The sequence below is a fragment of the Garra rufa genome, chromosome 10 (assembly GCF_049309525.1).
Source record: "Garra rufa chromosome 10, GarRuf1.0, whole genome shotgun sequence".
NCBI classification, from domain to species: domain Eukaryota; kingdom Metazoa; phylum Chordata; class Actinopteri; order Cypriniformes; family Cyprinidae; genus Garra; species Garra rufa.
In genome coordinates, this window is record NC_133370.1 from 21,344,672 (window position 1) to 21,357,417 (window position 12,746).

The 12,746-nt window shown below is 36.2% G+C and overlaps 1 protein-coding gene across 1 annotated transcript in view; it reads left to right on the plus strand.

The window, feature by feature from the left end:
- Positions 1-493: 493 nt before the first annotated feature.
- Positions 494-12,746, plus strand: part of nrbp2a (nuclear receptor binding protein 2a) — a 36,163-nt gene continuing 23,910 nt past the window's right edge. The window contains exon 1 of the mRNA XM_073848266.1: positions 494-1,015. Coding sequence (XP_073704367.1) covers positions 896-1,015 — 120 coding nt within the window. The 5' untranslated portion in view covers positions 494-895. The remainder of the gene's footprint in view (positions 1,016-12,746) is intronic.

The following is a 12,746-nucleotide window of genomic DNA, read 5'->3' on the forward strand; positions in this document are numbered from 1 at the left end:
GTCTTTTTTTGTCATGTGTATGTGCACTATTTCTTAAAAATATAACTTTTTAACTGTGTCTTAAGTATCCAAATACATTTTGGGGCCATGTGAAAGGGTACTAAGAGGATGTGGAAGGTTTTCACACCTGCCTAAACCCCGTCAGTCTTTTTAAACGCTAGTTGCAACACTCATGCAAGCCTTGACTTGAGGAAGCCTAAATTACATACACAATTCACTGTTTACACCCTATTTACTACGAGCTCAAATACCGTACTGTGTTGAAATGGCATGTTAAAGCAGCGTTGCAAACGTGTATTGTAATTTGATTTGTTGGCCAAACTGACCAGTCAGACCAATCACACTTTACAGTGTGTAAATTACGACTGGGGTTGAGCAATCTGGAATTGTTTTATGACACAGGACAGTAAAAGGTTCACTGTGCATATTGTCTAAGCTTTACGGTAGCATATTAAAAAGAGGAAATTCAGAAAGCTCCAGCCAGTCGGGAAAGCTGGACTGACATGAAATGATGCCTGTAGGTCGGACTCTTTCAGTACACTGTGTATAGGGTGGACTGCGACTGAAAACCCAGAGAGCCACGTCTCTCACGTAACGTTACGAGACTGTGCTATCGGGAGGTTTATCTTTTTCTAAGACTCCTCAAGGATGGGATTAAATTCACCATAGCGTTGAATATTTTTCAAACGCTTTTCGCAAATCGTGTTGTGTGTTGCAGTATTTGTATGAGCTTGACGACTGAACTGTAACTTGAAATCGTGACCAGCGATATTCGCCACTCTTCCATATTTGTCAATGAAACACGTTTGCAGCTACAACATTGCAGCAAGCCTCAGGAGGTCCTGCGTGCTCAGTTGGTCTTAAAGGAGCAGTCAGAGCAGAACGCCAGGGTAAAATGACGATGTCCGTCCCAGAGAACATATCGGGGTCCGGGGGGAAAGAGGAGGAGAGTGAAGATGAAAGTGAAATCCTGGAGGAAAGCCCCTGCGGGCGCTGGCAGAAAAGACGGGAGCAGGTACGTCTGGAGTCGAGGCTAATGGGAACATTAAGCATCGCTGTCATTTTCTTGTACGTTACAGGCGAGGGCTGGATGAGACTTAATAGTGTATTTAACTGTTATTAAAGTATTTAGAGGGCTCTGCGAATGCAAACACATGGTATGGTGTGTTTGTGGGTGTCTTCGCGCTAAACCAGTCCTGTTGGTTTCTCTCCACATGGAGAGTTTACAGTCATTTGCAGCAGTTAAACACTGAGAAACGTCTGAAAAAGCAACACGTAAATCGATGCACATATGCTTTAATAATGTGTATTTGTGTTTAAAGGAAATTTAACAACATTTCAAAAGTGTTACACTTAAGTTTTCGTCTGATATTTAATGTAAACATTTGAGTTCACGTACAGCCCCTCCCCCTCCGCGCACGTAACGTTACATCCATAGACACAGGCAGTATAGTTGTATAAGTTGCTATTATTTTTATTGGTTTGTGTTTTATATTCGTGTTTTTGTTTCTTGTTCTTTTTTTTTCTTTTGTTTTATGAGATTAAATGGGCGTGTTAGTGACTGCCCACGCCCCTCGGCTTGTGTTGAAGCGTTAAGAGCTCGGCTTTCTTTGAGATAAGTTGCAGATACAGTAAACTAAAGCTTATCAGTATTGGCACACGTTCAGACTATCTATCTTACACGACACTGGAACTGTATAACCTTCTCCTTTAACCACATTCTACTCGTAGTGTTAACTGTGAAACTCTTTTCATTAAATGAAGCTTTAGACAAAACCTCCCACCTACAGTGTAAAGTCTAATTTGGCTGATTTTTACTTGTGTGTAAACCTGTGGAAGCCCATTTCCACCACTAAATTAAAATAAAGGTATTTGTGACTTTTTATCTCACAATTCTGACATTTTTCTTTTTTGTGATACAAACTCGCAGTTCTGACTTTTTTTACTCAGAATTGTGAGATAAACTGAACTGCGAGTTATAAAGTCAGAATTGCGGGATATAAAGTCAATTCTGACTTTTTTTTTCTCAGAATTGCGTGATATAAACTCACAGTTGCAAAAAAAAGGCGAGATAAAATTCTGACGCTTTTTCTCACAAATGTGAGTTTGTATCTTGCAATTCTGACTTTTTCTATGCAATTGTGTGATTATATCTTGCAATTCTGAGTTTTTTCTCAGAATTGAGAGGTATAAACTCACAATTCTTATATTTTCTCAGAATTTCATGATATAAACTCACAATTGTGAGAAAATTAAGTCATAATTGCGAGATAAAAACTCACAATTGTGACTTTTTCCTCATGCAAATGTCAGTTTGTATCTCACTTTTTTACTTTTTTCTTGCAGTTATTTTATAACTTTTTCTCACAATTGTGAGTTTATATCTTGCAATTCTGACTTTTTTCTTGCAATTCTGTCTTTTTTCGTTTTTCGGAATTGTGAGATAAAAACTCGCTATAGCATATATCTTGCTATTCTAACTTTTTCTTAGAATTGTGAGATATAAACTCGCAATTCTGAGACATAAACTTGCAATTCTGAGAAATAAAGTCAGACTTGCGAGATAAAAACTCACAATTCTAACTTTTGTATCTTGCAGTTCTGACTTTTTTCTTACAATTGTGAGTTTGTATCTCACAATCCAGTTTTTTTTCTTGCAATTGTGAGTGTATATCTTGTAATTCTGACTTTTTTTCTCAGAATTGTGAGATATAAACTTGCAATTGCCAGTTAAAAAGTAAAATTTTGAAGGAAAAAAAAAGACTGCTTTGTTCTCAGAACTGCGAGTTTAGCCTCACAGACAAGGCAGCCTAGTCCCAGACTTAAATGTAAGTCGCAGCTAATTGAAGAAACTTTCACTATTCATCTTGAAACATGTCAGTACTCTTGTTTTGTCTCAAGATGCACACTAGTAATGTTTTTTCTAAGACATGTTAATAACAATTACTTTAATGTCCTAATTAAACTTAATGGCCTGGTTTCACAGACAGGGCTTAAACTAAACCAGGATTAACTCAAAGTTCATTTAGGACAATTAAGTAATTTTTATAAACATGCTTAGAAAAAAACATTACTGGTATGCATCTTAAGACAAATCAAAGGCACTAATATATTTTTAGATCAGTCGGTGCAAGTTTCTTTCAGTTGAAACAGCTCAGACTTACATTTTAGTCTAGGACTAGGCTTAGGCCTTGTCTGTGAAACCGGGGGAGTTAGTTTAATCCTGGCTTAGTCTAAGCCCTGTCTGTGAAACCAGCCCTATATCTCACAATTCCGCCTTAACTCGCTATTGAATTCTGAGAAAAAAAGTTTATAAGGACGATTTTTTTGTTTTATTTGTAGACAGCTTTTGGCTGTGTAAATGAATTAAAACTAATAAGATAAGCAAAAAATGCTCTTGAGTTAAGTCAAACTAATTTGTTTACTTTGAAATCGGTGTTAATATCTATTGTGTGCTTAAAAGCTAGGAACATAATGCACTCACTTTATGTGCATATTTGTGAAAGTTTTCCGTTTTAAATTACAAGGCACCTTAAGTTTGTCAGAGGTCAAGGGTGAGTCTCAAGAGGGGGGTGATTTATGTATTTTTTTTCCATGACACTTGATTGTGAGAAGCAATAAAGATGCAGAATTGGATAAAAAGACTGGGCAAAAGTGGCTGGAGCACAACGAGTAATTAATTCCTCCTTGTGAATAGCCTGTAAGTGCAAGAATGTTATTAGTATGTGGCCTGCTCTCTTATTGCGTCAGTGTTGTTAATGGTGCCAAAGCGCAAAGTGTTGGCTAAGAGGAGGACCGACGTGCTTGTACAACAAGAGTGAAAGTTTTGTTTGCGGTGGTGGTGTGGTGATGTTTTCTTTCCTCAATGACTCTGACATTTAAATGGAGAGACATGGATCATGCCTCACAGCTTCCGTTCTGCGACTTGTTTCACTGTGCACTTTGAGTGTTAGAAGCTGTAATGTTGGGGGTTTTCGGGTAGTTGCAAAACTCTTGCATTATTGTTTGTTTCGACAGTTTTTAACCTTGTGATGTTACAATTGCCAGCCCATTTTGTTTTTAGTAAAGTGGGCTTTACTACATATGAAAAAAAAAAAAAAAGAATTTACCAAATGTTTTATTTTTTTTAGATTTTAATCAATGCAAAACTTCTAAAAATGTATTTGGAGAAAGACTATCACTCATAGTTTAAAAAGGAGAAATGAGAGTTCTCATATCGCAATTATTCGATCAGTGTCATTGAATGTCAAGAAATGGAAGAGGGATAGTTCACCCAAAAATGAAAATTCTGTCACTAATTACACACCCTCAAGTCATTCCAAACCTGTAAGACCTTTGTTCATGTTCGGAACACAAATTAAGATAGTTTTGATGAAATCCAAAAGCTTTTATTTTATTTTATTTTTATTTATTTATTTATTTATTTATTATTATTATTACTTTTTTTTTTTTTTTTTTTTGCAGTTTCCCTTTGGGAAACCATGTCAACCACAAGTTTTTGAGCAGATGTTTACCACGGTTCATCCCCTACACTTAATTAGCACTGAGCACGTGTGTGAATGAGAAACTCAAGTGAAAATGACTCAGCAGACAGATGGGTGAGCGATGATGTTTTCTGGCAGTATTATGTTATTTTTCACGTATAAATGACACATACAAACAAGTGCAAATCGAACCTATTGCTTGTTTTAGTTAGCTTTTATTCTGACTTTCTTTTTATTGGTATTCTTTTGTGACATGTGAAGCAGCAGAAATGAATTGGCACATTTTCGAGTTTAGCTGTAATTTAGGCGGCCGAATAGAGTCATTATTGGAGAGATTTCTGTGATCACAGCCAGCTTGGCATAGCTCTTAAACACTTTTGTTATGCAACTGTTTTCCAATGTTTTGCTGTTTCTTAGAAGACTTTATAGGGCTGGGCGATTTGGCCTAAAATCAAAATCTCGATTAATTGAACATTTTAACCCGATTACGATTAATGAACGATTATTTTATTCATTAATAAAATTATATTTAATTATATTTAAATAATATTTATTTTTTTCCCCTTATAGTTCACTGACAAGTTTTGTACAGTAAATATGCTCACATATTACAAGTGAGAGATTTTTGAATGAAGGGTGCACACACTATCTACTATCTATGATTATTTAATATATATATAACTGAAATTAAAGCACACATTGCTTAAAACGAAAAGTCACATTTTTCTTAAATTAGTGAAAATAAATAACTTGCACTTTTGGAAACAAAATAAATTATTTATAAAATAATAATAAACATTAAAAGTAGAAAATAAGCAGTATCTCTTCTAAATAAAATTACTCTTGTATATCCTGTAAATACTTTTTACTGTATAAATACTGCTTAAGCTCTCCATCGACATGTCGGAGGAATAACGTAACGTAACGGAGCGGGGTCACCTGACTCCACACGCAGTAATGTTTTTAAAGGGAAAGTAATTGAAATAATTGACCTGGAAAAATTTGATCGATTATAGGTTCTGAATGTCGATTTCGATTACTTTTCGATTAATCGCCCAGCCCTAAGACTTTATAATAAACCTATCTGCGCAATTTCATCTGAAGAATTATGGGAGTTAAATTTGCAACACACGCAGTTGTGCTGTTGTACTGAGTATCAGCATGGCTGTGCAAATAACAGCACAGTAATATTTAGGTTATAAATGCTATTGTAATTGTTAAAATGACCAACACTCTTAAAAATAAAGGTGTTTCACGATGCCATGGAAGAACCTTTTTTGTCTAAATGGTTCCATAAAGAACCTTTAACATCTGAAGAACCTTTCTGTTTCAGAAAAAGTTATTTGTGGCAAAAGGTTCTTCAGATTATAAAAAGGTAAGAAATAGATTAAATGGTTCTTCGTGGAACCAGCATCTTTATTTTTAAGGGTGAAGGATCAGCAATCTCAATGTAAGATTGATCGGGCAGACCAAACCGTAAGTCATAAAGACTTGAAACTTGGAGGGTTGGTAGTACTCACACCCTCTACAACGTCACCAAGGCTCGCCCCAATCGGCCTAATGGGGGCGCTACAGGGATCAAAAGTAGAAAATCGCTCATAACTCCTAAACAGTTTGTCGCAGACTCAAGTGTCTTATGTTGTTGGAATCCTTGGCTCACATCTGTCACACTGCGAAATTTCAGGATATTTAGCATTTTTTTGAAAAACTTAATGTGAACTACTCGCCCGATCAGAACCAAACCATTGCAGGAAGATTCTCTGGAGAGTGCATATGAATTATTTTTTAAAAATAGCATTTTTCAAGGGCGTAATGATTGTATATTGTGCAGTTTTTCACACATAAGCACAATATTTGCATCATACTATAGACCTCCTCATTTCGAACAACTTTGCCTCTAGAACCACTGCTGTCAGTCAAATTGTTTGTTAAATGATTGAGAAGATGTAAAAAAAAAAAAAACTACTTTTGCCAGCTAATTCTGGAAAAAATATTGCAGTCCAATTCTCTAGACTCTCTAGGTAAATACTAGGTAAATATGTATCAAAAAATGTTGAATTCCACCATTTGGGAAGCTATAACGGGATCGTTTAGAAAAGAGGCCTGTCCAAAAACGCCCAAAAGCTCTTAAAGCCTATAAACAAAACAAAAAAAACCTCAAAACTTAAAACCTGCTGAACACATGCATCAGGTGATTCTTAACAAGCATGCAGTTTTAGGGAAATCGGACCACAGCTGCCACTGTAACAGCAATGAATGTTAAAAAAAACATAATATTTCTATGGTAAATTTACATTTACATTTATTCATTTAGCAGACGCTTTTATACAAAGCGACTTACAATTGGGGAATACAACAAGTGATTCATCCTAAGGAGGCAGATCAACATAGGAAGTGCTCAAAAATACCATATATCAGGCGTTGTTAGATGAGTATGGGCTAGAAAGGGAAGATCAAGAACTTTAAGTGACTTGGATTTCCCAAAAATGCCTTTTTAAAAAATATATTTATTTGTGATTTTTTTTTTTTTTTTTTTCAAAGCTTTAACAAAACACTTTAAATCAAAGTTATAACTTTTTTTTCCGCAAAAATGCCTTTTTAATCATTGATTTAGGTGGTTACTGGCTTGATAAATAATATGCAATGTCTTTTTTCATATGTGCTTAAATGCCGTAAAGTGCTTAAACCCCGGTAATCGCTGCTTGCAGCTATATTTTATTTTTGTAATTTAATTACAAAATTAGTTTTTAGACACAGTATTGCCAATTATTTTTTTCTGTTTTGCCTTGTTAACACAAATAATTCCAAACAAACCCAAAGTATAGGTTAACTATTGCGAGGATCATACGTAACTGTTGCATAATGTGAGATTTGAAACTAATGCTACCAGTTTTTTTAGCAGCTGTCTTACCTAAAGTTTAAACAATGCAACAATTAAATCCATTCCCAGGGAGTGTGCTATGCATTGCACAGTCAATAGAAAATGGATTGAAAGAGGTTTTAATTAGATAGGGAAGGTAGAAAAATGTGCTCGAGTTGGGCAGATCTGCATCAGCATCATCGCTTTGCCGTAATCTCAGCAGATCACAGGTTTCTTGTCTGAACTAAATGAGCCACATCCCAGAGACTAAAAAAAGCCCAGTCATCATCACTTTCTGAAGGACATCAGTAATTACTCTGTGAGGAGGCTCAGTAGGACTAAAGTTCACCTAGTCTCTTGTGTTTAATGAGCAATGCTAATTAAATGTTCTAACAGTTAGATCTGTGACTGTTAAATATTCCCAGAGGCAAGCGCTTTTCATGGCTTTGCTTGCATTTACAACCAGTTTAAAGTTACAGGCACCCTCATTGACACAAATCTGCATACACTTAGTCATTCTGCTTAGCATGCACCAGTTCACATCTCTGTCTCAGTCTCCCTCCCTCCGTCTTTCTGTCTGTGACCCTCACACACCAAAACGTATTAAAGGACGTTGTAAATGTTGTCTTCAACTGCAAGTTGCCAATGGATTAGTCTTGCCAACACACTGATCTCATACTAAATATTTCACTTCCTTTGGCATGCCAATGCAATAGGAAATTGCATAGTAGCATTTAGCTCAATCAGTTTGTTTTGGAACAGTGGTTTTGAATTGATGGATTGTGACCAAATAATTACCAGAAATTTGTTCAAATCTGTCTGAATGGTAATTGCAAATGGTGAAATGCAACTAACCATATAACCGTACATATTAAGATGGCAAAATAAATAAGCTTGTTTTGTGTAGATTGACGTGAAGTAAATAAATAAACATATTTATTTAGCATTTATATATCATTTTATATCATTTATATATAATATTTACAAATATTGTTATTATATATATTTTTATAGCATTTTATATACACTACCAGTCAAAAGTTTTTGAACAGTAAGGTTTCTTTTTTAAGAAGTCTCTTCTGCTCACCAAGCCTGCATTTATTTTAACCAAAGTACAGGAAAAACTGTAAAATTTGAAACTATTTTTACTATTTAAAATAACTGTTTACTATTTGAATATATTTTAAAATGTAATTTATTCCTGTGATCAAATCTAAATTTTCAGCATCATTACTCCAGTCTTCAGTGTCACATGATCCTTCAGAAATCATTCTAATATGCTAATTTGCTCTTCAAGAAACACTTTTATTATCAATATTTAAAAGAGTTACACCTTTTTCATGATTCTTTAATAAATAGATCAGCATTTATCGGAAATAAACTTTTGTAACATACATTTTTTTGGTAAGAAATTCTAGAAAATTATCTCTTTTTTGCACGGATGCATCAAAAGTGATGCTAAAGACATTTACAATGTTACAAAAGATTTCTATTTCAAATAAATGCTGTTCTTCTAAACTTTCTAGTCATCAAAGAAACCTAAAAAAATTTACTCGGCTGCTATTAATTTTCAGAGCGGCAAATCAGTATATTAGAACAAGTTCTGAAGGATCATGTGACTGACATAATAATGATAAAAATTCAGCTTTGAAATCCCAGGAATAAATAGCATTTTAAATTATATTCAAACTGAAAACAGTTATTTAAAATAGTAAAAATATTTCAAAATTGTACTGTTTTTTTGGATCAAAAAAGGCTAAAGGCTTAGAGAGCAGAAGAGATTTTTCTTGGTAGTGTACATTATAATTATTTATTTTATAGCCTTTTAAAAAAATTTACACACACACAAAACAATGCAATATACTGTATAAATTTAATCTGGGTCAGTATCTTATAAACACTGTCACTCTCTACAGTTTTTGTCCATAGCGGAAATTCAAGGAACTGTTGGCCCACATTTTCTTGTAGAATCAGGCAGTTGCTGCTTCAGTTAAAGTTAGTTTCACGTTCGACCTGCTTTTTCAATTCACTTCTCACACTGACAAAAGATTCCACAAGCATATGTGAAATATGCAAACTACCTGCTTGACGTCTTAAAGGTGAATACGCCTTTAAATGGGTAGTTTGCATTTTTCACAATTATTTCACAAGTCTTTTGTCACTCCTCAAAAAGAAGTGGACCTTTCTGCTGGAGGCCCTCATAGTGAGACTAGAGGAGAATGTTTGTCTTAAAATAGCTCAGCAGGTCACTCACTTTTCTGTCTTTAAGAGATTCGCAATGTTTTAGGTGAGCGAACAGAATGTTCCTGTGTCTGTCACAATTAGGTGTGAAAATGATCTAGGTGAAGAAAAATTCTGAGTGCTGACAGACCACTTTCTTTTCTGCAAACTTTTGTATTTACATAACACTTGGTTATGATTCACATAACTCCTGATTTATAAATCATCCATAGAAATTTTATGTTTTTAGGTTTTCTCCATGCGCTTTGTCTGAGTCCCAATATACATTGATGGTTGAGATACCCGTTTATGCTGTTGATGTTATCAGATTCAAAAAGGTTACTTATACCAGGTGTTGTTGGTAAAGTCCACCCACTATTGCTCAGACAATTTGTTATGAGTACAAATAGCATATCATGTCTATTTACACTTCATCTAAATGGTATCATTTACTGTTTTTACACTAAGATGCTATGTGTTGCCATTTACTGACGCAAAGTAAACTGTTTTGTTTAGCCTTAGTGTAAATAGCCGCTGCCCACAGCTTTGCTGATTATATGATGTGAGCAACCATGCATTGGTGGTTTAAGTGGCTACGGTTGCCAAATAACATCACAGTAGCTCATTAATATAGAATTTTACTGTGCAGACACACTATGTGTACACATCAGCTGTATTTTTACTAGGCTTGGGCGGTATCCAAATTTTGATACCGTCAAACCTCCTCCCTATTTACCCCGGTATACGGTGTTACCGTGAATAAAAAAACAATTATGACGTAAGGCTCAGACAGCGTCACCAAACTGTTGGCTTGTGCCTAAACCGTTCAGAAACTGAATACCAAACGCTACTGAAACAATAACAAAATAACATGCACAACAATATTAACAACTTTTATTAGCAACAAATAGCAGTTTATAAAAAAGTGCAAATACAACAGTCAAACAGAATTAAATTAACATAAACATCCAGGGGTTGCCCGTTTCTGTGTTTCCCGTAGAACGACATAACTCGCTGGTTAACCTCCATAGTACATGCATTGTTGTGGAAACGAACTAGCTAGTCACAGTGTTTCCCGAACATGGTCGCATCTCCGTCGTTTGAACCACGTTAGTTCAACAATGTAGGACCGTTGTTAATGACGTCACCAAGTAATAACTTCGGCTATTTAACTGAGTAGGGACCTCAAAAATGCAGCTATATTGAACATGGCACCTAATGACTCATTTTCTTTCCCCCCTGTCATTACGCTTTATTTGATGTTTGATTCATCACGGGTTCCCTCTTACGTCATACTCCGGGGTTCCCTCAGGCATTTGTGCACACGCACTAATCATAAACGGTGCTTATAAATACATAGATTAAAATGCATTTATATTTAGTTTAAATGGAAGATATACAGGGGTTGGACAATGAAACTGAAACACCTGGTTTTAGACCACAGTTAGTATGGTGTTGGGCCTCCTTTTGTGGCCAATAGAGCATTTCTTCTTTTGGAATGACAAATACAAGTCCTGCACAGTAGCCAAAGGCATTTTGAGCCATTCTCCTCTTGCAGATCAGGGGTCAGGTCACTACATGATACTGGTGTAGGAAAATGTTATCTGACTCGCTCCTCCAAAACACCCCAAAGTGGCACAATAATATTCAGATCTGGTGACTATGCAGGCCATGGGAGATGTCCAACTTCATTTTCATGTTCATCAAACCACTCTGTCACCTGTCTTGCTGTGTGTACTGGTGCATTATCATCCTGATACATGGCACCACCTTCAGAGTACAATGTCTGAACCATTGGGTGCACACAGTCAACCTTCACACCTGTTCTTACTGGTGGAATGTGCAATCAGTGAAGATTGGCCACCAGGCTGCAAAAATATAGCCATGAAACCTCCAACATTATATTGGCCAGTGTTTCAGTTTCATTGTCCAACCCCTGTAGATTGTACTGCATGTTAGCTTGCAAATTATGCTCAAAAATAAAATTTATTAAGCCCACATGTCTTACTAACAAGAAACTATGCTTCTAAGGTGGAGAGCTGTAGTTCCAACCACCAAAGTCCCTTTAAGGCAAGTCATGTCACTCGGCGGCCATCTTTGATACGCCTCTCGGGCATACAAGTGCAGCTCCTATCTGTTTGAATGGGGAAACATCAAATTCTCCAAAACTGTTCACCAAGCTTACGATTAAATTTCATATTTTAAATCTTCAAAGAAATCCAACAAGAACTGCCTCATAAATATGGTTCCTTGTGCTCCAATAGCGTGAAAAAACGCTTATTTTTCCGGCTAGATGAGCCAGTGCGCATGCGCAGTACTGAGCGCACGTCTAGAGCGCGATTGTTTCTATAGCAACCGGGACTTCTAACGGCAGCTGCAGTGACGCGCTGACTTTACTAATCAACGATTGGCTCTTTCACTAAGAAGGCGGGGCTTCGCGGCCATAATGAACGTTGCATTTTTCCCCATTCAAAACTACACGAGTGAAATGTCTTGGGTATTCTATAGTCTTTACAACCACTTAAGTTTGCGATGCTGTTTGCGAATGTTCGTTTGAACTATGGTGTCGGAAACACCCAATCGTTGAAGTATGTTGGAAACGACGGAACTTGCGACCATAGTTGGCTAACGATGCTTTTGGGAAACGCACCCCTGAACTTACGCCTGTTTGGACTGAAGTTTACAGGGGTTCACCAGTTTAAGAAATGTCTGATCGTAAAAATCTGCTTCTTTCATTTTAAGGTATTGTTTTCGTTATAATCTACTGATTTAAATAATCAATAATAATTATTATTATACCACTGCGCGCCTAGCCTGACATGCCCTCGCGTATGAATGAACAGGCAGCATCTGTGGACAGAGCGGGCGCATTAGGCACAATTGTCAAATATATTTCAAAAGAAGCTGCCACGGTCCTGACCAGTGGTGTAGTGGAGGGTGTACGCAGGTATACGGCGTATACCCACTTCTTTATCATGGGGCTTTGCGTATACCCACTTCTAAATCCCCTCTGTGCATCATTCAGTAGTGTCCTGCATTAGCCAAAATCATGACGGTCTACCACATCCATGTGAATAAATGTAAATATTCGTAAAAACACCCGTCTCCCGTGCCCCAGTAATTTTAATCAGTACATACTAACGGAAAAAAAATTTACTAATAAAAAGAAGCAGGCTTTTACG